Source organism: Podarcis filfolensis (assembly GCF_964270895.1).
Source record: "Podarcis filfolensis genome assembly, chromosome: 13".
Lineage (NCBI taxonomy): Eukaryota > Metazoa > Chordata > Lepidosauria > Squamata > Lacertidae > Podarcis > Podarcis filfolensis.
The window spans coordinates 23,648,392-23,675,623 of NC_139615.1; the positions used below are offsets into that span (position 1 = coordinate 23,648,392).

The following is a 27,232-nucleotide window of genomic DNA, read 5'->3' on the forward strand; positions in this document are numbered from 1 at the left end:
CTTCTTGTTTTTATTATGTATTTTGTGTTTCTATTTTGTATTTTTATTCTGTGAACCACCCTGAGAGCTTTGGATGAAGAGCGGTATACAAATTTCATAAATAATAATAATTCCAAAGGCTTGTTGAAGGATGAACAGGTCCTGAAGAACAATAGAAGTGACACCTAATATATAAAATGAAGAACTTCCAAAAGGTAGGTGTCTTCACAGTAGAGACCCATTTCCTATATTGTATAGGAAATGGATATCCTAATGAGCTGGTATCTTCAGGATACCCTCTTCTAAAGAGCACAGTGACCCATCAGGAATGGGACATTGTGTCCCACAGCTGAATAGGCTTTGTCTCTCCATATCTGTACCAGGACCTTAGCTTGGTAGATAATTTGCAGCAAGCACAATTCTTTTAGCAGCTGTCTATTTCTGCTTCAGTGAGCCGTCAAGTTCAGAAATTATGCTGAAGCTTCTGAGTCAACCTCACGGGCAGCCTCACATGGAGCACATTGCAGTAATCCAATATGAAGGTATGGACACCAGTGGTCAAGCTATCTTAGTCCAGAAGTTACCATAGCTAACTTAACACCAAAAGTTGGTATAAGGGCACTCCTAGCCATGGAAGTCATTGGTCTTCCAATGACCAAGATGGATCCAGGTGCACTCCTCCAAGGGAGTACAACCCCATTTCAAATAACTCTTCCTCAGCATCAGTATTAAAATGGTGAGGGAAGATGTCACTAGTATGTGAGGTGATACAAACCCATTCTCCACAGCAGCCTGTTGCATTGGACAGTCTTGTCACTTCCTACTTCTTTGGAATAAAGTAGAAAGGGGGAGGTGAGATAGGACTTATCCTAATGGCCTTCTGGGGCAAATCCAAAGAGGGGAGAATGGTAGCACATTTTATATGGTGCTTTGAGAAACTTCACCAAGTACAGAATGTGGTGCCCTACCTTTTGAAGAGCAGCAATCCATTCATCACTACTTCACCTATCCAGAAGCAGCTTTATTTGCTATAACCTGCCCCCCCCCAAAAAAAACCACAGACTGAATTCAAAGTGCTAGTTTTGATCTCCTACAAAGCCCTAACGGTAGATTGTGGTTATGATAAGGAAAACCTCTAAAGATGAGGGGTGCAGAGCAGCAAAGTTTTAATATCTGTGGTTTCTTTATGAGAAAAAGAATATCAAGGTTTTGTGGTAAAGGTTCTCCTCCAATGCCCCCAAACATTGTGTGGCACAAGGTAGATCATGCATATTGCCATTGTGCAAGTTCCATGGGAACAAAGACCAGATCCTGACTTCTAAAAGTTGAAAGAAGTGCCAGCATGCTGGACTTTCCTTCCTTCCTTCCTTCCTTCCTTCCTTCCTTCCTTCCTTCCTTTCCTGATCCCATGTTATAATACTTATTCTGAAACCAATTGTAAACTGTGTGGTGTACCCTTCAACATTCCTCAGATGAAAATAGGGACTGATTCTACCATAGGAGCCAACATATAGGGACCAAGGGGTCTTCGCCACCGCCCCCCCCCCCAAAATATTTGAGGGACCCACCAACCCCAAGTTAATGGGCATTGCCATTCAAATGGTGGGTGGGTGCCATGCCATGTGGTCAATTATGTGCATTTTTGTTTCTTTATATTGTAAACCACCCTGTGAATCTTGGATAAAGGGTAGTACAGAAATTTTATAAATAAATAAATAAAAATCTCAGGAACCCAATTTTCCACAGTCTGTAAAAAGTATATTATCAAAAAGAACAAGCTATTTTTGTTTCCGTATACTCCATCTACTGAGAAGTGCTGGATTCCCATGACAGTAAATCTCCTGCAACACAAAAGATAAATTAATACATCATAATTGACAGCTTCTTATTATCACCATAGAGCTGTGTATAGAATGACTTTTATAAAATGGCATGTACTGTATGGCTGGAGAAATACACTGTCATCTGACTTAGTTGGAGGAGAACAACAATTTGAAGCTGAGAGAAATCTGGAAAGAAAAAATAGTAAGCTGCTATATCCTTAATTTCCCCCCCTTGTCATCTTAGAGTTGCTTAGTTGCTCTCACTATGAACACTCACTCACTTTGAATATATACCCTTGCCCTTCCTCTTACAGTGGTACCTTGGGTTAATAACTTAATTTGTTCTGGAGGTCTGTTCTTAACCTGAAACTGTTCTTAACCTGAGGTACCACTTTAGCTAATGGGGCCTCCTACTGCCGCTGCGCTGCTGCCACGCAATTTCTGTTCTCATCCTGAAGCAAAGTTCTTATCCTGAGGTACTATTTCTGGGTTAGCGGGGTCTGTAACCTTAAGCGTCTGTAACCTGAAGTGTCTGTAACCCAAGGTACCACTGTACATTCATTTGTTTCTTCCGCGTGCATCTCTCTCTCTCTCTCTCCCTCTTTCTCTCTCTCCTTCCACTTACAATGACTCTTTTCCTCAACACTCTCTATGTCAATGAATCTCACACAAATCAGAGTACTGTAAATTGTTTTCACATAAAGACATAATCCCATCACAGAGCAACACAATCTGTTGTGTAATCTCTAGTAAAGATGGTGGAGCTCTCAATTTTAATTGCCCCTCCCTGAAATCTTAAATTCAGTTTGCAGGAGTTTCAGATCAGTTTCTCTCCCCCAATAAACAGCCTAGATGAAAATCCATACATATTTCCAGGCACTTTCCTCCTAAAATATGCATTTTAACACAATTATGCCTAATACATGCCTTTTACAAGAAATTTCCCCAAATATAATGCATTTTTGTACATTTCCATTAATCCTCACTGATGTATTTTTGGTTGCCCTTTACCATACTATACATAATTTTTATGGCTTGTTTTTTGCTGGCTGGAGAACAGTGTTGCAAAATTCATAGAAATGTAAATTTGTTTTGTATGGTCACATTTCATTTTCTATATCGGTTCAGGTAGTGTCTATTAGGTATGAACATTCCCCCCTCCTTAACCTGTAATATAGATCCTCAACCAACATGAGCTGTATTAAAATTAAATTTGGTCTTAATCTGGAAAAATTACCTTAACAAAGACACTTGAGAAATTTTAAGGGGCATGATTGTAAAGGAAGCCTACAGACTTTGGTAAGATTTTTCAAATTTCTAGTGGATGTATAACAGTGAGTGTGAATCACACAGAGAATATCATTTTCTGAAATTATGGACTAACTAAGTGAAGAAAGTGTATGTTAAATGTTACTTGGTGTTTTGATATTGTTGAATAACTGAGTTTTTGAGCCTTAGAATGTTTAACCCTCTCTCCTTTCATCTCTCACTCTCCTTTGAAATGTCTTCCACTCCCATACAATGTTATGGCCACCTTGGATGATTTCTAAATTCACAGGGCATAGGGCTAGGCTTTTTCTAGGGCTATTCATTTTCTTTGCACCACACATAAACTTATACCCTCTGACTGCCGGAGTCAGTATGCCTCAAAAATACCATTTGCTGGGAATCACAAGTGAGAAGAGTGCAGCTCTATTCAGGTCCTACTGTAGGATTCCCATAGGTTTCTGGTTGGCCACTGTGAGAATATGATGCTAGACTAGATTTGCCTTTGACTTTATCCAGCCAGGCAGTTCTTTTGGTTTTTGGCACATGCCAGAAATTCAGGTGGCACAATTAAATTAGATTTCGGGCTGTGGCAAAACAAAAGCCACTTCTAAGTTCAAACAAGCACAACAAGACTTTTGTAGTAGAGAAAGTAATGAGGAAATGCATTGGAAAGTTTGAAATAACAATTGCCTGTCATGGTGTTGAGTAACCTCTGAACAAGAAAATCAGAATGAATATTACATAAACAAGGGATATTATAAAACCTCCTTGCAAAATTGAGGAAACATATCAGGATGAATGCTCAATAATTGAGAGCCAGTGTGGCATAATGGTTAGAGTGTTGGACCATTACCTGGGAGAGTAAGGATGAATCCCCACACAGCCATGAAGCTCACTAGGTGACTATGTGCCAGTCACCATCTCTTAGCATACCCACAGGGCTGTTGTGAGGATCAAATGGAGAGGAGGAGGACTATGTACCCCACCTTCACCTCCTTGGAAGATAAAGGTGATATATAAATGTAATAGTAATAGTAGTAGTAGTAGTAGTAATAATAATAATAATAATAATAATAATAATAATAATAATAATGTTGTATTGAATTACCTAATACAAATATAATTAATTGAAACAATATTGTATTCTTCCCCTGCCTACCCATGATTCAAAAGTCACTTTTTCTCTTGCTTCCCTGTGTATATTTTAGATTGTACACTGGAACTAGCATAGCTGTTCTTTGGAAAGTGCTATATTCTGAAATAATGATGATGCAGTGGTAGTAGTAGTAATTTGAAATTAAGTCCAAGTACTGTAGCTTCAATAGTTACATTAGGCTCTCATTTTAACAACTCTCCTTCTGCTTCCTTCAACAGTCAACATGCATCTTAAAGAGCAAAGCAGAATTAATCAAACATCAATCACAGAATTTCTCCTTCTGGAATTCTCTGAGGTTCGGGAACTACAGATTCTACACTTCCTTCTGTTCCTAGTATTGTACTTGGCAACTGTAACAGGGAATCTTCTCATCATCTCTGCAGTAGCCTTTGACCACCACCTGCACACCCCCATGTACTTCTTCCTGATGAACTTGGCCATGCAGGACCTGGGACAAGTTTCAGTCATCATCCCTAAATTCATGTCCAATTCCCTCATGAACACCAGGCACATTTCCTATTCTGGGTGTGTTGCTCAGGTCCTCTTCTTTCTCTTTTTCTTAGCATCTGATTTCTCCCTTCTCACAGTCATGGCATATGATAGGTACATTGCCATCTGCAACCCACTGCAATATGAAGTGTTGATGAATAAGCAGGCCTGCATCCAAATGGTTACTAGTGTATGGATTAGCAGTTTTTTCTATGGAGTGTTACACACGGGAGGCACCTTTGCACCCACCTTTTGCTCCAATATTGTCAATCAGTTTTTCTGTGAAATCCCACAGTTACTTAAACTGACCTGCTCTGATTTGTACCTACTTGAAATTGGAATTGTTGTGGTAAGTGCTGTCATTGGGTTAGGTTGTTTTATCTTCATCATCATCACCTATGTGCACATCTTCTCTGCAGTGTTGAAAATCCCTTCTATTGAAGGGAGGCAAAAGGCTTTCTCAACATGCCTTCCACACCTCATTGTTTTCTCCATATTTGTGTTCACTGGCTGCTTTGCTTATCTCAAGCCAACCTCTAATACCCCCTCACATCTGGACTTGGCACTTACCATTATATATTCCATGTTTCCACCACTGATGAATCCAGTAATCTACAGCATGAGAAACAAGGAGATAAAACTTTCCCTGTTAAAACTATTGGGTTTGAGACACGCTAAGAACTCATTCTTTAGTTTTCTTGTGTAAATGTGGGTGGTATGTCATCCTGTCTATGCAGAGAAAATGTCGTGGACTACAACCTCAATTATTCTACAGAGTGGCAGTATAAGTTGGAATACTGCAATGGGCTGGCCTGCGCTGTGGACCTTTTTCACACAAGGTGAACAATTCATATTATTGAAGTGTTTATTTAGTGCCACCCACTTGACCAAGTAGCATAAGCCCAAGATACTTTTGATGATTGACTGATTTTTAGACCATCCTTTAAGGATGTGATTGTTCATTTATGGCTGTGTAGAACATTTAAGAAAATACAGCAATGGAGATAAAAATATGACTAATATTAATCCAATTGAAACCACATTGTATCCCCTTAAAATTGAACCATAACATTTAAAACTATCAGTAACAATTTATAAAATCTAAAGCAAATAAAAAACAAAATGTGACTAATGTGAGCTGTTTCTTAAACTTTCTCCCAAATTCCCATTTCTACCGCTCATTTTAAAATTGCATTTTACTTAGGATTCTGGGTGCAATGTTCCTGAGAAAGAAATATTCTATTGATGTATGAAGTGGGGGGTGGAGAGGGCGGTCCACCCCGGGTACCACTCTGGGGTGTGTATGACAAGATGGCCCCTGCCTTCCCCCAGTTGTAGAGCAGCCGAGGGCGTGTGCAGTCAGTATGGGTACCACTCGCGCGCGCCATCCGTATGGGCGTTCATACAGGCTGCCTTTTGCACGGCGACCGTATGGGCTGCCGCTCTCGCATGCCACCCATATGGGCATCCATACGGATGTTGCGTGTACACCACTGGGTGGTTTGCCCCGCTCCTCAGTGTACCGCCCCGGGTGCTGGAGAGGGTTCCTCCGCCACTGTATTGATGTGGTTAATCTTACTACCCGTTCCAAGTGATTGATGCAAGATTAAGTCAAGGTCACAATGACTACGCAAAAACCCACACAGTGGTTGCATTATCTTCCATCACTTACAGTCACTTGTGTTGGGGAAATAAACCAGTGTAAATTATGCTGGACTTACTCTGGTGCTGCCTGGCTGAGTGGAGAAACATCTGTCTGAGCCAAAAATCTGCTGTATCATAACTCACTCAACCAAGCAGATCAAGGACAGATCTACACTCATGGTTGTTAACGTTAAGGAAGGGTTAAGGAAGGTTTGATGATCATATGGCCACATGACGTTCCCCTTTTAATATTTGTGATGCATTATTAAAATGTGACACCAGAAGGCACTGCAGAGCAACCAGCAACTAACAGTATCTCACCTTGATAAGATTATGAGGTTAATTTTTTTTTAAAAAAAATACATTAAAAAACAAATGACTTAACACTGGGGTCAGCAAACTTTTTCAGCAGGGGGCCAGTCCACAGTCCCTCAGACCTTGTGGGGGGCTGGACTATATTTTTTTGGGGGAAATGAATGAATTCCTATGCCAGAGATGCATTTTAAATAAAAGGACATATTCTACTCACGTAAGAACACGCTAATTCCTAGACTGTCCGTGGGCCGGATTCAGAAGGCGATCGGGCCAGATCCGGCCCCCGGGCCTTAGTTTGCCTACCCATGACTTAACATAACTCACCTGGCCAACTATTTCCTTCCCTGCTCTAATCTACTTAGTAGCAGTTGCCTTGTAATTTCTCCCATCTGAGTTGGATATTATTGTCAATGTTTAATTTCTAGTAAGGAGGAAGAAGAAGTTGTCAGGTCTCAAATATGTGTAGAAATACCACCCTGTGATCTAGAAGCCCTGCACAAAGTCTCAGGAAATAGGGGGCTCTTGCTAGCTGTTCAGTGAGGGAGAGGAATGCACTCTCTACTTTCTCAGGAACATTTCCATCTAGTTCTAGTTTAAGGAGTGGAACCATAAGACTAAAAATGGGAGTCAGGTCTGTAGCCTACTAATCCCTACACAATTTTATTTTTATTTTTAGAGATCAATAATTCTATCCCTAACTTTAATTCTCTAGCCATTTAAATATATTTATATTTCCCTCAAAGAAACTGCTGTTATATTTGATTGGACTCATGTCAGCCTATCCCCAGACACCAACTTAGAAAAGCTACATATAAAGCTTTCTACAAAAGCGTCCTTCAGATGTCATTTTACCACTGAGCCAGATACATGCTCTTCAGGCAAATAATTGCAGATTTTCATTTCAGAGGAACTAGAGGATTGAATAGCTAAATAACTAGGATTTTTCAGATTATACAGACACAGACAGCTGGAAGGTCACAGGAAAAAGACAATATGTGAGCGATAGACCTTCAACAGACTGTGAGAAAGAGTGATCGGTTGATCGGTGGACAGATTTACTATGGTGATGACTGACAAATCATCTGACAATGTGAGACAAAGGTGTGCACAAAAAACTGATATTTTGGGATTAGGCCAGGGAAATGCCTGTTTTGGAATAACATAGCTAGCTCATAGAGAAATGTATAAAGAAACAGTTACAGCCAAAGAACACTGGGGATTATTTATAATTGTATAGACAATGTTGTTGTTCTTTTTCTTAAAATCATTCTTTCATCCATCATCATGTTTTTTGTTTTGTTTTTTTTGTCAGGTGTTGGACTTAAATTTCTTTCAGTGGAATTACTCAGACATCTGTCTATGACTTTGGATGGAAGTCCCTTCCTTAAAAGGAATAATAACAATACTGGCCTAAATGCCTTCTTGAATCTTTATAAACAATCTCCTGTTAGGGATGACATCTAATGACTGGGTAATTGGTATTAAATATTCTGCTTTTATTGTCCCACACCACCATCTTTTCCTCAAATGTTTATCTACATCCTTGTTTTCTGCTGGTTTTTTGTGTTTTTTAAAGATGAGTCTCAGTTCTGTGTTAAAGTATGCTTTGTATGGATAAGGTCAAACAAAAGAAGCCTACCATGGATTTAGTGCCTGTTCAATCCTGTGCACTTTTGCTCAGAAGTTCATCCTACGGATTTCAACAGGACTTACTCCCAGGTAAGTGGGTATAGGGTTGCAGCCTTAATGGTGTTTTTTTTGTTTGTTTTTTGTAAAAGTACTAAGACCTTGTCTGTAGAGAAGACGGCAAGTCTTGCCCTCCAGGTTGGCAATACTGATTAGAACATTTATAATGTTACCTGTGATCATAACCATGTAGAGCAGGAATCACCAGTATGGTTTCCTCCTTATGTTGTTGGACTCTATTTTTCATCAGACTTAGCCAGCATAGCTAATGGACAGCAATGTTGAGACCTGGAGTCCAAGAAACAGTTGGAGAGCACCACATTGTCTGCCCCTGGTATAGACTTTATTGTCATATGCAATGAAAATGAAACGTACAGTCATATGCAGTTAAATGAAATGTAAATGAACAGTTCATTCTGGGTGTTGGGTTGCCACTGCAGCAGTATTTGCACAAACACAATCTAAGCAGCATTGTGTCTAACAGATATTACCCCTTGCCTTGCTAATCTTTGTTTTTCAAAATACTTTAAGGATGTCAACCACATAATTTGTTTATTAATGTTCCGCTTTTTGGTAAGTCAAACAGTGACTATAAATGTGTTTACATGTCACCAGTTCCTAAATATATATTCCTTTTTTGCGTTACTGCAGTTATTATGTGTATCTTAATAAAGTCAACATGACCCATTTGACTCATTTACTGTCCTCATAAGCATGGTCAAATATTGCATTTAGGCAGAATTAATCAATGTTCAATTTTTAAAACATGCATGTAGAACCTCTATTGAGATACATTTCAGGACACCACCATTCCATTTATGTCTTCCCTTCTCTGACAGGGGTGCATTATTGAATAACAGTAAGGAAATGTTCAACCAAAGCATTGTGAAAGGTTTCCTTCTCTTGGAATTCTCTGAAATTCGAGAACTGCAGATTGTATGCTTTGTGACATTTTTCACAATCTACCTGACAGCTCTGGTTGGAAATCTGCTGGTGATCAATGTTGTAGCACTCAACCAATATCTTCATACTCCAATGTACTTTTTCCTGGCGAATTTATCTGCTGTCGACCTTGGTTACATCTCAGTCACCATTCCCAAAGCTATAGCTAACACCATACTGGGCACCAGGCACATTTCGTATTCTGAATGCGTGGCTCAGGTCTTCTTCTTTATTTTTTTTGCGTCCTCTGAGTTCTTCCTCCTAACAGTCATGGCCTATGATCGATACATTGCCATCTGCAACCCACTGCAATATGAGCTACTTATGAACAAAGTATCCTGCATTCAAATGGTAGTTAGTGTGTGGCTCATTGGCCTTTTCTATGCTGTTTTGCACACTAGCTGCACATTTGGAATCATTTTTTGCTCTAATGTCATAAACCAGTTTTTCTGTGAAATCCCACAGCTTCTCCAGCTCTCATGCTCCAACTCATACATTTTTGAAGGAGGAGCTGTCATATTTTGTTCAGTGTTGGGTATAGGATGTTTTGGATTCATAATTATTTCCTATCTGCAGATTTTAAAAGCAGTGCTGAGGATCCCCTCTGTACAAGGAAGAGAAAAAGCCATCTCCACTTGCCTTCCCCATCTCATTGTCCTTTTCTTATTTTTCTTCACTGGAAGCATTGCTTACTTGGGACGAGCATCTAGGTCCTCCTCAGACATGGGGCTGATGCTTGCAGTGATATATTCAATCATTCCACCTTTCATGAATCCCATTATTTATAGCATCAGGAATAAAGATATCAAGAGAGCACTTTGGAGGCTTATAAATAGAAAATAAATGATGCAGTTTCACTTACAAATACTCTGTAAAATATGGGATACAACTTGCTTGGTGCAATACCCTATAACCTTCCAATAACCCCACCCCCCAAAGTACATGCTCAGTAGGCAACATTACCTGATCTCCCAACAAACTTTGTGCAAACAATTCAGGATGAATGTTCAATAAACAGGTCATCTTGAAGTGGCCAGTGATCTGCATACATGATGTGTATTTTGCAAAGTGTGTGTGATATTTGTCTTTTATTATTGAATTAATTTGTCTTGGTTTTCTAGTCATGGGTTGGACAAGAAGTTATGCATGGCACTAAAGACTTTACTGCGGGACATATTATCTGGGATCCCCAAGATTTCACCAGATATGGCCATTGCAATTTCAAGACTCTCTTCACAAACAGAATTAAAAATGTAATATTTTTTATTATGAAATCTAGGAGTTGCAGTTTGCTTCTTTTACCGCTGAATCAAAGCAATTGTCAATCAAGGGGGAAACCTGATTGATGCCTGTTCTGATTCAGCAGTAAACAGCAGGTTTTCCCAGGGAAAGTGGCAGGACAAAAAAACCCAACAACACTCCAGCCTGTGCCTAGAAATTGCAGCACAAACAGAACTGTGGATGAGCCCTTAGTGTTTCATTAGCTTCCACATCATTTGAATTCTGGCAGGAATTGTGGGTTTTAGAATGTTGAACAGATTATTCATTTTTAAAAACCTACTACTTTCATTTTTATGGGAAGCTTTCTTATGGAAAATATATTTTAAAACTAAAAATGGAAGCCATCATGTCCAGCTTTTTAAAATGTGTGTGTATCACATACAATTACTTGTGTATAAGATTACACAATGTGAAATTGTCCAATAAATGGGATCCTCCTTAATGAAGGTCCTGGTTGTGCTTGGGCCCCCAGGACACCCCTGCAGGGTGGGTTGTAGCTAAGTGTGTCCCAAGCCTTAACCGTTAGGCCCTGGGATCGCGCCAGGCTGTTTTGGCCAATCAGGGCGAGCGGTGTGATTCCCGGGGCCTATAAAAGCGGCAGCTCGATGTGACTGGGGGCACTTGCTTTGCGCTGCTGAACACCCTCCCTCCCTAATTTTACATCATGCTGCTCTGGCCTTGCTTTGGATTGGGTCACCTGTTTTGGAACAAGGGCTGGGTAGGATTTTTTTCCATTTGGCAGATTGGCTGTAGCCACTTGGTTTTCCCCTACCCCCTTAGCAATCATCACAACTTTGTAAGGTTTGGTGGTTAGGCATTGGCTTATTGAAGTGTGTGGGAGGGCAGGTGCGGCCATCACCTGCCCCTCCAGAAATAGGTATTCTGGTAAAGGTATCTGGGGGTCCTGGATCTCATCCAAAGTCCGCTTGAGGGGCTAGGGCCATGCCAGGACCACAGGAACCCCGGGTGAGCTTCGGTTGATCTTCATTGATGTGGCTCCCTCGTTTGGTGTTTACCCTTTCAGACTACCAGCCAGAGAGGCAGGAGTCAGTTATAGTCTGTTGCCAATGCCTAAGCCAATACCACTCACTTTGCTGTAATTAATAAATCTGTGGCCTAAAATTTTGCCCAATAGCTTAAACTAAAATTTATGTGTCAGTGTGAAGTTATTTACAGAGGAAGGGCATGGGGGACTCTAAGCGCAAAAAGGCTGAAAACAAGACTCAGCATTTATAGAACTGTTCCTCAACTGCCAGAGAAGTCAACACAGTCCACTCTTTCCACAGAGTTCTACTTTGATGATATGTTAACTTACAAGAAGACTCTAAGTTCACAGAAATTTAAGGTAGTCTCAGGTTTTTCACACCTAGGCAAGCTATTTATTCCATGAGCTTCTAATATGGGTGAAGTGCTGCAGAACTGGAAAACACATTCAGTCAGGGTGGGACCATTGGATATGATCCCTGCCCCAATATATCCATTCAGTCTTTCAGTGTGATTGTATTGTCTGAAATGGCCAACAGCTGACAGCTATCAGGAGCTGTACAAAGTCTAACATAGAGTGTAGATCTGGGTCAAACCTACACTTCTCCCTTCTCCCAGGTCTTGGACCCTTTGATTCAGTTTTCTGCTTCCACAACAAGGTACACCATAGGGTCAGAACACTGAGTTTCTATTTATGCAATCATCCATTCATCAATTATGATTATTTCCAATAATTGTAACTTTTTACACAGACCACATGGCATATGTTTGGTTTGGCCTTTGATTTTAAAATGGTGAATGGAAGGAGACATGGTAAAGATGGGTTCAATTCCTTATTTCCCAAGTGGCAAAGTGTACAGAGAGGAAAATCAAACTTTACAGTAAGTAGTTTCTTCCTTACTGTATAGTGGGATGTGAGTGCCATCTTATGTTCCAGTGTGTTATTCGTCTAGTTTGTATAATTGTTTGTTTTTAATCAGCACCTTATGTCAGGGAATGAGGAGGAGCAATTCAAGTGTCCGTGCCAACATGCATGCTGAATTAATTTGATTTGCAAAGTGTGTTGACTGTATAATTCTAAAATCACTTCACTTAGAATTACTGTGGCATCTACCAAACATTTTTTCTTCTTCCCTTCAGTTTGTAAAGACCACAATTAATGCTGTAAGAGATACAACATATTAATTTAACTGGAATACTGTTTGAAATATTTATTCCTCTTTATTGTAGGAATTAAACTAATTTAAAGACAAAACATGCTTCTCATTATTTTACATTTCACAGTCTAGCTTAATTAGTTTAAATAGTTGTACAGATACAATATTATCTCTAGAGAGATCATTATTTTTTAAAACTGAGCTTACAACCACCTCCAAAAAGTCGGGCTAATTAGGCTTCATTATATTATTTGGAAAGCACAATAATCCCAAGAATGCTAATTTATAGGGCATATTTCTCTTTGTCTTCTTTTTGGAAAATAAAAAAGGGTTAAAGCTTCTTTTTAAAGGTAATGTGCTTTTGGTTAATTAATGACAACCATCTTTAACAGATGAGAAGGTCAATTAAGAATGAAGAACTGAACTATGGTGAAATAATTCCATCTCAGAAAACATAGAAGTAAATGAAGCAGAAAAAAACCTCACGTGTTCCTCCTCTAATTTCCCTGAAGATGAGTTAAAGCAGTTTATAGACAGTTATCAGTATTTCAAAAAGAATTATTTTCAAAATGTTGATTATTGTTGCTTGCTCATTTTTTAAAAAATAGCAAAATAAATCTCTCACACACACAAACCGGAAGAATAAACTCTACAAAGTAATGATTTATGTAATGTCGATTTTTGTGATTTTATAAGACATATTCAAGCCACCATTCAAGCAGTATTCCAGTGATTACTGGGGGGGGGGGCACCATATGGGGACACTGTCAATGAGAACAGATCATATTGGGCTAGATGGACCAATGGTCTGATTTACTATAAGGCAGTTACCAGGTAATGTATGTCTATAGTGAACACACATAGGAGGAAGTGGAAGCAAGTCTCCATTGTGACCTACATACAAAGTGGCCAAATGGTATCTATTGCTCTTAATACATTTTAAAGGAGGACACTGGGGCAGGGGTGATGGCAGTGGCGGAGCTTCATGCTCTGGCACTGGGGGGCGGAGAGCAGGTAGGGCATGGCTGGCGCGCATCCTGAGGGTGGAGCACGCCGCCTGCGGGGGCTTGGCACCAAGCACGGGCGGGGGGACAGCCACGATGGCACCCTGCCAGGATTGCACTGCGCTCCCCCTGCACTCCTCTTCCTCTGCCAGCAGGTGATGGTGGCATACTTCTAAATCTCCTGTGCCCACTGAGCAATTTTGACAACAATTTAGGTGACAGTGTTCCACTGTGTGTACAGACCCAACATACACTCATGAGAGGAATGGATCCTTTTGCATGGAATCAACAACCCCATCTGTTAAAAATGCATGCATACGTTTGACCAGTAAATAATTTGTCACACCAGGAAGTAGAAAAACACTTGTTTATTAAATAGAAACGAAAGAGACAGAGTATATGGTTTAGACAGAAGGCTACAAATATGGCAGAAAACCATCATTCAGTACATACACACCTCTTAGTCTTACAGAGTGAGAGAGTCCCAAACTTCCTAAAAGGCTAGAGAAAATGAGCATAGCGATGTACCACAATGCTCATACTAAAGGAAAGAAAAATAAGGGAGGGGAGAGATATACCTGATATTAGAGCAAGCAGAGCACAAAGTCAGGGATTCAAAATGTGTGCCTTCTACATGCTGTCAATATCATCCCATACTCTCTTGTTGTCTGTAGAAATGGTGCCCTCTGTCTTTCAAGAATTTGCTCAAAGGCAATAGCTGAGGACAGGGTGGGACATTGCAAGGGACATTGTGGGGGGGGGCAACATTGTGTGTGCGATGTTGCACATGCGATGTTAGGAGGAGCTGGGGAGGGGTGGGGAGCCAAACATAGCAGTAGTGTGGCTTCAGTGACTGGCAGCTCCTCCTCCTGCTGCTGCCACCAGCCAGAGGCTGCTTCCACCTCTTCCCCTCTGTGGCAGGAGTAGGAGAAGAAGAAGGAGCTGTCCACTGAAGTTGCACTATGCGCAGCTCTGTGCTTGGCCTCCTCTGCCCCCTGATTTTTTTGAACAAGGGTGGAGGGGGGCACTCACCCAAAAACATATTGCGGGCCCCCAAAGAGCTGGGCATCTTGCTTTGGCTAGAAGTTCAACATCCACCCTTATTGCCAATTAATTAGGGACTGGCAGGCTTCCTGGGGCAATGAGCACATACCTCCCATAACTCTTCTTGACACCAGAGCAGACAAGCTGCATTCCGTCTTCTGGGCCTGATAACCAACAATGTTGGAGCCTCCGATACGACCGAGCTGGAAAAGCTCATCCTCCGGTCGAGTCCTCCGAAATTGCCTCCTACAATGATTAACAACCTGAGCCTTTCATAAGGCTCCAGGCACGTTCCCTCATTACACAGAGCATACAAAACAGCAGAAGGACGAGAAATATGAGCTACATTGCTAAGAGTTTTATTTCTAACTACGCAGACAGTAACTACATCCTCTCTCTGTGAAAGCAGAGAGCAACCGGAAAACAAAGGAACAGGAAACCAGTAACATCACATCCGCCTCCCGTCTTCCATGAGACTTCCAACAGTCTGGAATGTCTGGAATGCAAAACAGAGTCTTGTGTGTGATGGCCTGGGAGTCTGATTCAGAGGCTGAACCAGAGGAATCCCATCCTGCACAGGAGTCCCCGCCTCCAGGGCCGGCTGAGCCAGGGCAGGGCCTTGAATCTGAAGCGCCTGCACCTGTGCCGGATCCTCAGGAGCAGACACCAGATGAATCCACTCTTGCTCCAGAGGTGATTGAGGACCCATTGCCTACAGGTGCGCCTCTCCCCCCAGCCCTATCAGGGGAAGGTGAGCCTCCCCCTGGGTCCAGTAACCCTCCAGCCTCTCCTGAGCTGCAGAGGCTCAGGGCAGAGAGGCGGAGGGAACTGGGTTCTCTCAGGAGGAGTGCTCGCCTTAAGGCCAGGAGAGGCAGGTCACCTGTGGGCCGGAACCGCCCCTGGCCTCAGAGAAGATAAAGGCCAGTCAGCCCGGTCCCAGGTTGCGGGAGCAACGTCGTTGGAAACCTGTTTCTGCCAGCACCCAGACCTGTTCTTCTGGAGTTCCTGACCACGCCCGGCTTCCTGCTTTGGACCCCGCTTCGCCCTTGGTGGACAGTCTCCAGACTCTCGACCCAGGACCGGACTCTGACCACGCCTCTCGGTAACCCCCCCCCCCCGGGGTCCAGCACATTGTGACTCCAAGCATTGCACAGTGACAACACAGAGATACCTAACATCAGTTGGTGCCTCTGGCTAAGGTCCAGTTGCGTGGTTATATTAATAGTTTGCAATCAGATTCCCCAATGTGAGCCACTGTAGGCAATGCAGAGATAGATGGATCAATGGTCTGATTCAGCTTCTTTCATTTCTAATACTGGAGACTCTAACACAGGGGTCAGCAAACTTTTTCAGCAGGGGGCTGGTCCACTGTCCCTCAGTCCTTGTGGGGGGGACGGACTATGTTTTTTTTTGGGGGGGGGGAATGCCCCACGAATAACCCAGAGATGCATTTTAAATAAAAGCACACATTCTACTCATGCAAAAGCCCCAGACAGGCCCCACAAATAACCCAGAGATGCATTTTAAATAAAAGGACATATTCTACTCATGTAAAAACACACTGATTCCCGGACCATCCTCAGGCCAGATTTAGAAGGCGATTGGGCCGGATCTGGCCCCCGGGCCTTAGTTTGCCTACCCATGCTCTAACAGCAGACAGAGTGGGTTTTGGTTGTGAATGGCCTGTCACTCTCACAAACTCTTCCACACCCTCTGCTAATTTTATTAGCAAAACACAGATAAGAGATTTACCGGTAATCCTTCACCTGGACACCTGTAATCCTGTGGTACAGCAGACTGCAGAGAACAAGGCTCCAGGGAAATTATGCTTTTAATAGACTTCTTCTGCCAGTATAGATGGGCTTTCTATGCTTCAAAAGGAGCAGGATAACATTTGTAAGATGTTATGGATCACTGAGTAACAGTGCTGGGAGCAGAAAGTGCAAGAGGAGATACAATAAATCTATGAGGGGAAATGTAAGTCATTTATCTACGTAACTGATCTACTTAATACTGTAGAAAAAGATAGATACATTTCACACTTTCTTAAACTTGCCAAAATATAAATTGCTTTTCTGACTATTTGGATACAGCTTAGGTAGCACAGCAGTGCTGAGGGGTTATATAGAAGCAGGTTAGATGCAGGTTTGGGTTTACTAAATGTATACCTCCCACTAAAATCATCATCATCATCATCATCATCCTGAAAGTGATTTACTGCTGAACAGTTAAAGCAGCTAGCTTTTTTAAAAAATTGGTCTAATATTTCTATTCATCATAAACCATGGTAGTTTGTAGATATTCTATCTGGTGAGGAATGTAAACTAATGAAACTTCAGACTATTCTAAGAATAGTTGTGGAAAAGTAGTTTAAAATATATGGTTTGTAATATATATGGTTCATATATGTTGACCTCACCACTACCTCCTAGTAAGCAGCAACAAGATTCCTGTACTCGGTTCCATTATTGTACTCACTCAAAATATAATCAACAATAATGTAAGATTTTTCTTCATTACAAATCTGCTGGGTGCCCTAAAGTTTTGGGAGTTCAAAGTTCCTGTTCTAATCAAGCAATTAACTAAGTGCACCTTATCCAGCACATGTGTTGACGTTTTTCAGTGTTGTTGTCCATAAAAAGAAGTAGAAAGTTAGGCTGAAATAGAATGTTATTTCGATTCTGATGCCTTAGTGCAGTTTCTAAGCATTGTGTATTCTAAATATGGAAATGATATGGGGAGTCCTCTGCCCTCTAAGTAATATTTTAACCTCATCATCCCCTAAGCCCAAAAGCAGCAAGGATGGCCAAGAGCGTTAGGGTTTATCCTATAGCCATCAAAAGGTTCACTTCTAAGACATATAATTTATTCCCCTTGTCTTTCTGTCTTTCTCCCCTCCCACAAATATCTACAAAATAAAGTAGGCATTTGTTTTAACTGTGTTATATTTCTGCTTTCTTCCAGGGGTGGCAAGCATTATAGTAATTTGTTTATTTTTAATGGATAATCAATCCTCCATTTCTGAATTTCTGCTCCTTGAATTCTCAGAAATCCGGGAACTGCAGATTCTACAATTCCTTTTGTTCCTGATATTATACCTAGCAATTGCATCAGGGAATCTTCTTATCATCTCTGCAGTAGTTTTTGACCATCACTTACATACTCCAATGTACTTCTTCCTAATGATCTTGGCCATCCAGGATCTGGGCTCTGTTTCTGCCATTATTCCCAAATCAATGGCCAATTCTCTCAACAATACCAGACACATTTCTTATTCTGGATGTGTGGTTCAATTTTTCTCTTTTGTCTTCTTTGAAATATCTGATGTCTTTCTCCTAACAGTAATGGCATGTGATCGGTATGTAGCCATATGCAATCCGTTACAATATGTTATAGTGATGAACAGGCAAGTCTGCGCACAAATGGTTGCTGGTGTTTGGTTCATTGGTCTCTGCTTTGGTCTCTTGCACACTGGAGGCACATTTTCAGCCTCTTTTTGCTCAAATGTTGTCAATCAATTCTACTGTGATATCCCACAGTTAGTAAAAATTTCATGCTCTAATTCATACCTAACTGAAGTTGCCATTCTTGCAATTACTTTAGTTACTGAGTTAGGTGGCTTTGTCTTCATAATTGTAACGTATGTGCTAATCTTCACTGCAGTGCTAAGAATCCCCTCAGCTCAGGGAAGGAAAAAGGCCTTCTCCACCTGCCTTCCACACCTCACTGTATTTTCTGTGTTTATGTTCACGGGGTGGTTTGCCTACCTGAGACCTCCTTCTGATAAACCATCTATTCTGAATTATATATTAACTGTGATATATAGCTTTGTTCCACCCTTGTTGAACCCAGTGATCTATAGCATGAGAAACAAAGATATAAAGGTTGCCTTAGCAAAGCTGTTAGCTTCAGTGTGCTCTTTTTTTGTGTAGCTGTTGATTTTGTGTTCATTTAGTTACCCTTATTTACATGGAAAACAGTTTAAAAATATCTCAACCATTGATATTGCTGATATGGAGGTGGAACTTGGCTATCAAGACTCTTTTATATGGGGAATTTAGGAAGTTTAGTTAGTCCATCTTCCTCTTGTATGACATAAATACCCATCTTCACACATTATGTACTTATGCTAAGTAAATAAAGAAGGGCACAGCAGGGATGAGTATTCTACTTCCACCCTCCAACATCACTCCCCTAAGCCTCCATGATGTAAATTCCCTGAAGTTGTATTTCCAAAACTCAGTGGGGGTGGAGGCAGCAGAGGTGTAGCAAGGTCAGGTGGTACCCGCTGCAGAATTTTTTTGTCACTCCCCCACATTGATATTATTAAAAGAAGGAAAAATAAGATACAGTTCCAAGTGTCATTTTCTGGTTTATTTACTTAACATTGTGAGCATAAGCACTTAAAACTCCCCCCCAACTTTGTTCTCACATGCCACCTCTCCTCCTGTGTGTTCCAGGGTTTGGGTCCTGAGTTGAGGGAGCTTTTGCTTCTCTCCTTCCCTCCCTGCTCCGCTTGTTTGCTCACCTGCCTCCTTCCCATCCTCTCCCTGCCTGTCGGCCTGCCTCCTCCAGCAGCCCAGGAGTGTGGGGCAATGGCACGCCACATGCCCGCAACTCCCAAGCCTTCTCCCGAGCTGTCAAAACAAAGGGGGAAGACTGCCGGCAAAGCGGCGCAGCTCCCCGCTTCCCTTGATGGCTCAGGGTAGGCTTGGGAGTCACGGGCAGGCGGTGCACCGAATGTCACCCCCCTCGGTGGTGACATCTGGGACAGCCTGCTCCCACCACACACACCTTCCTACACCTCTACTGAACTCATAATCTTCAGATCTTGCTAAGTTTCATCTAGATGTTGAACAGCGTGGGAGACAAGATGAGCAATCTTTCTCAGTACCATCTTTCAGAACTGTGTGTTTCCATGAAGGACTGAAACTGCTGCAAACAAGTAGAGTCTTTCCCAGGCAGGTCCATGAAAACCATATTGTGATGGGTAGTACTGAAAGCTGTTGACAGGCTCAGCAGACCACCAGAGACAGGACTCCCTGGGTCTAGTTCCTAGTGTAAATTGTCTAGAGCAGTAACCAAACTGTGGCCTGTGAGCTTCATTCAGGTGGTCTATGCAGTGTTGGTAAAATTAAAATTAAAAAATCATACTGGGTGTCCATCAATATGCAGATGATACCCAGCTCTACCTCTCTTTCAAATCAGAACCAGTGAAGGCGGTGAAGGTCCTGTGTGAGTGCCTGGAGGCAGTTGGAGGATGGATGGCGGCTAATGGATTGAGGTTGAATCCTGACAAGACAGAAGTACTGTTTTTGGGGGACAGGGGGCGGGCTGGTGTGGAGGACTCCCTGGTCCTGAATAGGGTAACTGTGCCCCTGAAGGACCAGGTGCGCAGCCTGGGAGTCATTTTGGACTCACAGCTGTCCATGGAGGCGCAGGTCAATTCTGTGTCCAGGGCAGCTGTCTACCAACTCCACCTGGTACGCAGGCTGAGACCCTACCTGCCCGCGGACTGTCTCGCCAGAGTGGTGCATGCTCTGGTTATCTCCCGCTTGGACTACTGCAATGCGCTCTACGTGGGGCTACCTTTGAAGGTGACTCGGAAACTACAACTAATCCAGAATGCGGCAGCTAGACTGGTGACTGGGGGCGGCCGCCGAGACCACATAACACCGGTCTTGAAAGACCTACATTGGCTCCCAGTACGTTTCCGAGCACAATTCAAAGTGCTGGTGTTGACCTTTAAAGCCCTAAACGGCCTCGGCCCAGTATACCTGAAGGAGCGTCTCCACCCCCATCGTTCTGCCCGGATGCTGAGGTCCAGCGCCGAGGGCCTTCTGGCGGTTCCCTCATTGCGAGAAGCAAAGCTACAGGGAACCAGGCAGAGGGCCTTCTCGGTAGTGGCGCCTGCCCTGTGGAACGCCCTCCCATCGGATGTCAAAGCGATAAATAACTACCTGACATTCAGAAGACATCTTAAGGCAGCCCTGTTCAGGGAAGTTTTAATCTGTGATATTTTAGTGTATTTTTGGTTTTCTATGGAAGCCGCCCAGAGTGGCTGGGGAAACCCAGCCAGATGGGCGGGGTACAAATAATAAATTATTATTATTATTATTATTATTATTATTATTATTATTATTATACAGCACCTAGCACAGCACATTATAATTGCTACAACAGGCAGAAAAACATTAAGTAGCCTGTCAAGCAATATTCAAATGGTTCAAGGGCAAAAAAAAATTTTGGGAACCACCAAATCCATTTCAGTACCAAAGTCAGGCCAGAAATCAGATTGAAATTTATCTTGATCCTCCACAAACCTTTGGCAGGGAGACACCCCAAGATAAATTGTTGAGTAGCCAGAAATTATCCAGTATGGTGAGTTCATACAGGGGCCTTTCAACAACAATCTTCTTCAGCAGTTTTCTAGTAGAACTATTCACCCCCTGAAGGTACCATAGCCAATTGGCACACGCTTTTCTCATGCGCTTGGCTAGCTGTCCTCTCATGGGTGAGGACTGAGTGTGCAGGTGATTGCCCTAAATACTTTAAGGATCCTGTCCACATCTTCATACAAATTGGAAAGTACATCTGAAACTACTGCTAATGTGGTGTCCAAACTGGAACAGATGTGAGTGATTTTTACCTATGAAAAGCTTTGCAATCTGATTACAGTGGCTTACTGAGTGCTGGGATGCATGCTTCGCTGATGTGCTCGTACTGCATGCATTTCATTTAAATCTGATACCTGCTACATTTCTAAACCTTTGGAGGTAAGTCATAATCAAACACATGCACACACACACACACATTTAAATTGGGCTTCAAAGATGGCCAGCTTTTTCTTTGCGCCTTTTAATATCTGCATGACTGGGCATAGCCCTCCTGATGTTGCTGAACTACAACTCCCAGCATCGCCAACAATTGGCCATGTTGATTAGGATTTATGGGAGTTGGGAATCCAACACCTGGAGGGCCCTCCCTGTGTTAAGGCACAGAGCCCCTGTCAACATAGTGCTATGGTAGTAGGGATGCGGGTAGCAATGTGGTCTAAACCACTGAGCCTCTTGGGCTTGCTGATCGGAAGGTTGGTGGTTTGAATCCATGTGACGGGGTGAGCTCCCATTGCTCTGTCCCAGCACCTGCCAACCTAGCAGTTTGAAAGCACACCATATATATATATGAAAAAAAGCTACAATTTCTTCATTAAAGAATGGCAAAATAGGGATATCAGGATCTGATATCAGTCTGTTGTGATAATGCCCTGAGGAAAGAGGGTCATAATTCATCTTGGAACAGAATTCAAAAACCATGGGGTCACCACTAAGAAGGCTGTGTCTACCATGCTTGATTAATCTCATTTGCAGATGTTGTTGACATCCCTCTGTCTTGGAAGAGTGTTCCCTTGGTGGCATAGTGAAACTGTTGTAGAGTTACATTGCCTACTGTGGCTGTAGAGATTGATATAGCAGAGGCATTTATTAACAGCAGCTAGAGCAGTAATAGAACTTGGAAAACCTTGCAATTAATGAATATTGATCACTGCTATAATATAGTGAGACAAACAGACATAATGGAAAATCTGTTGTGCGTCAAGACCCAGGCACACAACCCAGGAATAATAAAAACACAATGACACAGAATTTTAGTTTAAAGGTTAATGGGCCAAATTTAGGTCACATCTTTATTGATTACAGAAATGTGAGTGGTATTGGCAATAACTATAACTGACTCCTGCCCGGCTTGCAGGAAGTCTGAAAGGGTAAACCACCAACCAAGGGAACTCTGTCAATGGCAACCAACTGAAGCTCACCCCGGGATTCCCATTGGGTCCTGGCATGGCCCTAGCACCTCAAGCTGACTTTGGACAAGATCCAGACCCACAGATTCCTCTAATTGTACCTGGAGGGGCAGGTGATGGCTGCACCTCCCCTCCCCCACATCTCACTAAACCAATGCCTAACCACCAAACCTTATAAAGTTGTGACGATTGTTAAGAGGTAGGTGAAAACCAAATGGCCAGTGCCAATCCACCAAATAGAAACATTCCTACTCAGCCCCTGTACCAAAACAGGCGACCAAAGCAGACACTTAAAACTAGGGCGGGTGGGCAGGTGTTCGGCGGTATGAAGCCAGATGATGGTCCTGACAATGCGCCACTGCCTTTTAAAGGCCCCCACGATCATGCCACCACTTTCTCATTGGCCAACAGGCCGGTGGCTTGATTGCGGGGCCACTGCAGGCTTGGGATCATTCCCCTCCTCTCCCATGGTTATGGGCGGGGTGCCCTGAGCCTGTGCGCAACGCAGACCCTCAAATAGGAGGATCTGATTTGCCAAAAGTGAAGGTGGTGAGGGAAGAGGGGCGAAAGATAGTTTTTACATTGTGTGGTGTCATTTTAATAAATATACAAATGAAGCAACACATGGACGGAAAATACGTACAACATATATTTCAATATGGAGTCGATAAGCAGGCACTACTATTATTCTGTGTTTTCCAAGTTGCTTTGTTGAAGAATTCATTTTACTTGCTAATGACAATGAATTCTTATTTCGTAGCATAAAAAATAGGTTTAGCAATCCTGCCATAACCCATTTTTGTTGGTCATATCCTGTTTTATGATTTATGTGCATATAATTTTGGAATAAGATTTAAAAAGCAAAAAGAGTCACCAGTTCCCCAAACAAAAGAGCCAGGTTTTGCATCTATTTCATCAATATCTCCAGCTGAATTATTTTTAAACTGCCTTCCACACAAATGAAGGTATTTAAGCAAACACAAAATTCACAGTTACATGCAAAAAGAGGACAGTGAAGCTGACAGCTTTGCTAGGGCAACCTGGATATCTTTGTTTCTCATGCTATAGATCACTGGGTTCAACATGGGTGGAACAAAGGTATATATCACAGTTAATGCCAAATCCAGACCAGATGGTGTATCAGAAGGTGGTCTTAGGTAGGCAAACCACCCAGTGAATATAAATACAGAAAATACAGTGAGGTGTGGAAGACAGGTGGAGAAGGCTTTTTGCCTTCCCTGGATGGAGGGGATTCTCAGCACTGCAGTGAAGATTAGTACATATGTTGCAACGATGAAGAAAAAACAGCCTAACTCTATAACTGCACTGATCACAAGAATGACAACTTCAGCTAGATATGAGTCAGAGCAGGAAACCTTTAGTAACTCTGGGATTTCGCAGTAGAATTGATTGACAATATTGGAGCAAAACTGTACTGCAAAGGTCCCTCCAGTGTGCAATGTGCCATAGAAAAGACCAGTGATCCAAACACCAGCAACCATTTGTGTGCAGGCTGCCTTATTCATCACCATTTCATATTGTAGTGGTTTGCAAATGGCAACATAGCGATCATATGCCATGACTGTGAGGAGAAAGAAATCGGATCCCACAAAGGAAACAAAACAGAACACTTGAGCCACACATCCAGAAAAAGAAATGTATCTAGTATTCTGGAAAGAATTAGCCATTGATTTGGGTATGATGGCAGAAACTGAGCCAAGATCCTGGATGGCCAAATTCATTAGGAAGAAGTACATAGGGGTGTGCAGGTGGTGGTCAAAGACTACTGCAGAGATGATGAGGAGATTCCCTGAGACAATTGCTAGGTACAATATCAGGAACAGAGAGAAGTGTAGAATCTGCTGCTCCCGGACAGCTGAGAATTCAAGAAGGAGAAATCCAGAAATGGAAGAATTATCCATGTTTTTTAAAACAAATCACTAAAATCCTTGCAACCTCTGGAACAAAATAGAAAGATAACTGTTAGCATAACTTACTAAGCAAGATTTACTTAATTCAGAAGAGAGTCAAAAAAAGATAAGGGAAATAAGCCACAAGTCTTTCAATACATGAAAACTTTAATGATGTGTTATTACAAGAGATAGTGACTCACCACTGCTTCCTTAACATCAGTGTTCTGCTGATCATTTAATATGGGTTTACTTTGATCTTCTAAACACTCAGAACCTTGAGCTGTTATTATAGGTTAAACTTCTTTCAGCATTTGAATATGGGCACCTTAACAGTCCCCAAACCTCATTTGGGGTAAAAACAGCCCCACATAACACTCATTTCATTCAAATTTGATGAGACAGACTGACATATGTCCCATTACTGGTATTTCAAAGGTGTTTTGTGTTAGGCAACTTCCTTAAAAAAAACTCAGCAATTTTGGGAGTTTCCTTAAACAACACTGTGCTGAAAGTGTGTTGCTCTACAAATGGACAGCCCATAATATCTGTAGCAGCCACAAAGGAAGTTAAGCATGGTTGTATCCTAGCTCCCACACTGTTTAATTTATATATAAATATTGTCCAGAGTTTAACGTCCCCAGAGTATCATGCCCCTATATTGGCCACAAAAACCATCTCTATATTATTATATGCAGATGATGCAGTCTTTCTATCTCAAACAAAAGTGGGCCTAAAAAGATTGATGAGGGCATTCACAGGATACTGCCAAAGAGAACAGTGGGCTGTGAATTACAAGAAAAGGAATGCCATGGTGTTTTCAAGAAACTATAGGGCCCATAGATGGTATATGGATAATCAGTTGATCAAACAAGTTAAAGTTTTTAAATACCTTGGCCTTATTTTTCAGTCAACAGGGTCATGGGGAGCACATCAGAAATATGCAAAGGGAAAAAAAGTCTCAAAGCACCAAAATTCTGACACACATTTTCTGTACAAAAGTTGGCAATCACATACCATCAGCACTTGAAGTGTTTAAAGCTAAACCCCTAGCACAGTTATTATATGGGGCTCAGATTTGCCCAGGCGCTCTCCTTGGATCTACACAAGCTGTTCAGTCTAAGTTCTTAAGGCAATTTTTTCCTGTTCCATCCTGTGTTCCAAATGCTCCATTGAGCTTAGAGGCTAATCTCCTCTCTGTTGAATTATAGATTTGGTGTAGGACATTTAGTTATTGGCTTTGACTAAATTTAAACCCCACCGGCCTACTACCCTTAGTATCACAAGATTGCCATGAGAGCGTCTGGATTTAAATTGTCAACCCAAAGCTTTACTTTTCTGGTTTTTCATCACAACAGTTATTAATTAAAAAGCTCAACAACTCTATGGATACACTTCACACACACACACACACACACACACACACGTATTCTCCCCCTCACAAACAGGCATTTCCTACACTGATTGTAACAGAACAAAATAGTAAGAACAGCGAGGCAAGACTTTGTTCACAGGACTGTTGCTGGGCCATTCAAACCATACAGGCTTTACCAGTTCTTAGCTGCACTGCCATATTGGCTGAATGGTGAAGTAAAAATAAGCAATGTAAATGAGAGCAGATTATAGGTTTAAAACACAAACTTCAGTTTAAGTATAGAGGTAAGCCACATACAAATTTACAATGCGCTACAAAGCAGAAACCTGCAAACTAAGTTTCCTACATAGCCTATGCACTGTGTAAGCAGTAAGCATGTTCTACAGCAGGGATGAGGAATTTGTGACCCTCCAGATCTTGTTGGATGGACTCCCATCATTGCCAACCAGCATGGTCAAGAATTATGAGCATCGTAATCTAGAAACACCCGGAGTTTCACAGGTTCCTCAGCTCTGTATTACAGTCTTGCATATTATGCTCCCTTACAATTTAGCCTATGTGCACCTACTTTTTCCTTTGATCATCCCAGCATAATTCCCTACTTCTTTTGATTGAAGACATCCCTGAATAACTTTGACACATGTACTGGATAACATGTACCTTTCATTAAATGCTTCATTAAAGCAAAAACTTTGAGATCTCAAAAGTTTATGAACACTCATCATTTGTGTAACAAACCCTGCAGTATTGTTGAAGTGTACAGTGTGTTTTGATTGAGCACAAACATGGCACCAAAAGCAGGATGTTTACACTTGGATAAAAAACATCTATTACACAGCCATTCTTCACCAGAATATCCTGAAATTCAATTACATTGTATATTCACTAATTGTCTTGATTTATGATTAACAGAATTATTAAGGTTGTAATGACAGAATGTTAAAAAGCTAGCTGCTCTACCAGCCCAGTAGTAACCTGTAAATAGCATCAAAAGATCATATTATTATTGAGAAACAATGTATAAATTTAATAAATCTAATCTAAATCTAAGCTGTTTCTGCTGTACAAGCCCTCTGTATTTCTGCAATACCTAAAATGTATCCCAATGCGGAGAATGACAATTTTTATATATTGAATTTGAAAAAAGTGCAGTATATATCTGCCATTTTCTAAAGTATTAAGTAGATAAATGACTTACATTTATTCCATAGATTTCTATTGGCTTCTCATGCACTTTCTGCTCCCAGAACTAAGTGTTTCCCAGTGTGCTAAGATGCATTATAAGTGTTCCCCTGCTCTTGTTGAGGCAGGAAAATCATATCTTTACTGGCAGTAAGAGTTTAACACAACCATCAGGAGGTGGTTTATTA

At 41.7% G+C, this 27,232-nt stretch overlaps 4 protein-coding genes across 4 annotated transcripts; 3 read left to right on the forward strand and 1 right to left on the reverse strand.

Moving 5' to 3' along the window:
• Nucleotides 1-4,450: 4,450 nt before the first annotated feature.
• Nucleotides 4,451-5,422, forward strand: LOC310747421 (olfactory receptor 14A16-like; the record flags this gene model as incomplete). Its single annotated transcript, XM_083581792.1, has 1 exon — nt 4,451-5,422. The coding sequence occupies one exon, from the start codon at nt 4,451-4,453 to the stop codon at nt 5,420-5,422; it is 972 nt and encodes a 323-aa protein (XP_083437918.1).
• Nucleotides 5,423-9,228: 3,806 nt separating this feature from the next.
• On the forward strand, nt 9,229-10,146 carry LOC310747422 (olfactory receptor 14I1-like; the record flags this gene model as incomplete). The annotated part of the gene is made up of 1 exon (XM_083581793.1): nt 9,229-10,146. The coding sequence occupies one exon, from the start codon at nt 9,229-9,231 to the stop codon at nt 10,144-10,146; it is 918 nt and encodes a 305-aa protein (XP_083437919.1).
• Nucleotides 10,147-17,772: 7,626 nt separating this feature from the next.
• Nucleotides 17,773-18,705, forward strand: LOC310747423 (olfactory receptor 14A16-like; the record flags this gene model as incomplete). The annotated part of the gene is made up of 1 exon (XM_083581794.1): nt 17,773-18,705. The coding sequence occupies one exon, from the start codon at nt 17,773-17,775 to the stop codon at nt 18,703-18,705; it is 933 nt and encodes a 310-aa protein (XP_083437920.1).
• A 4,864-nt stretch (nt 18,706-23,569) lies between these two features.
• On the reverse strand, nt 23,570-24,499 carry LOC310747424 (olfactory receptor 14A16-like; the record flags this gene model as incomplete). Its single annotated transcript, XM_083581795.1, has 1 exon — nt 23,570-24,499. The coding sequence occupies one exon, from the start codon at nt 24,497-24,499 to the stop codon at nt 23,570-23,572; it is 930 nt and encodes a 309-aa protein (XP_083437921.1).
• Between the last annotated feature and the right edge of the window lie 2,733 nt (nt 24,500-27,232).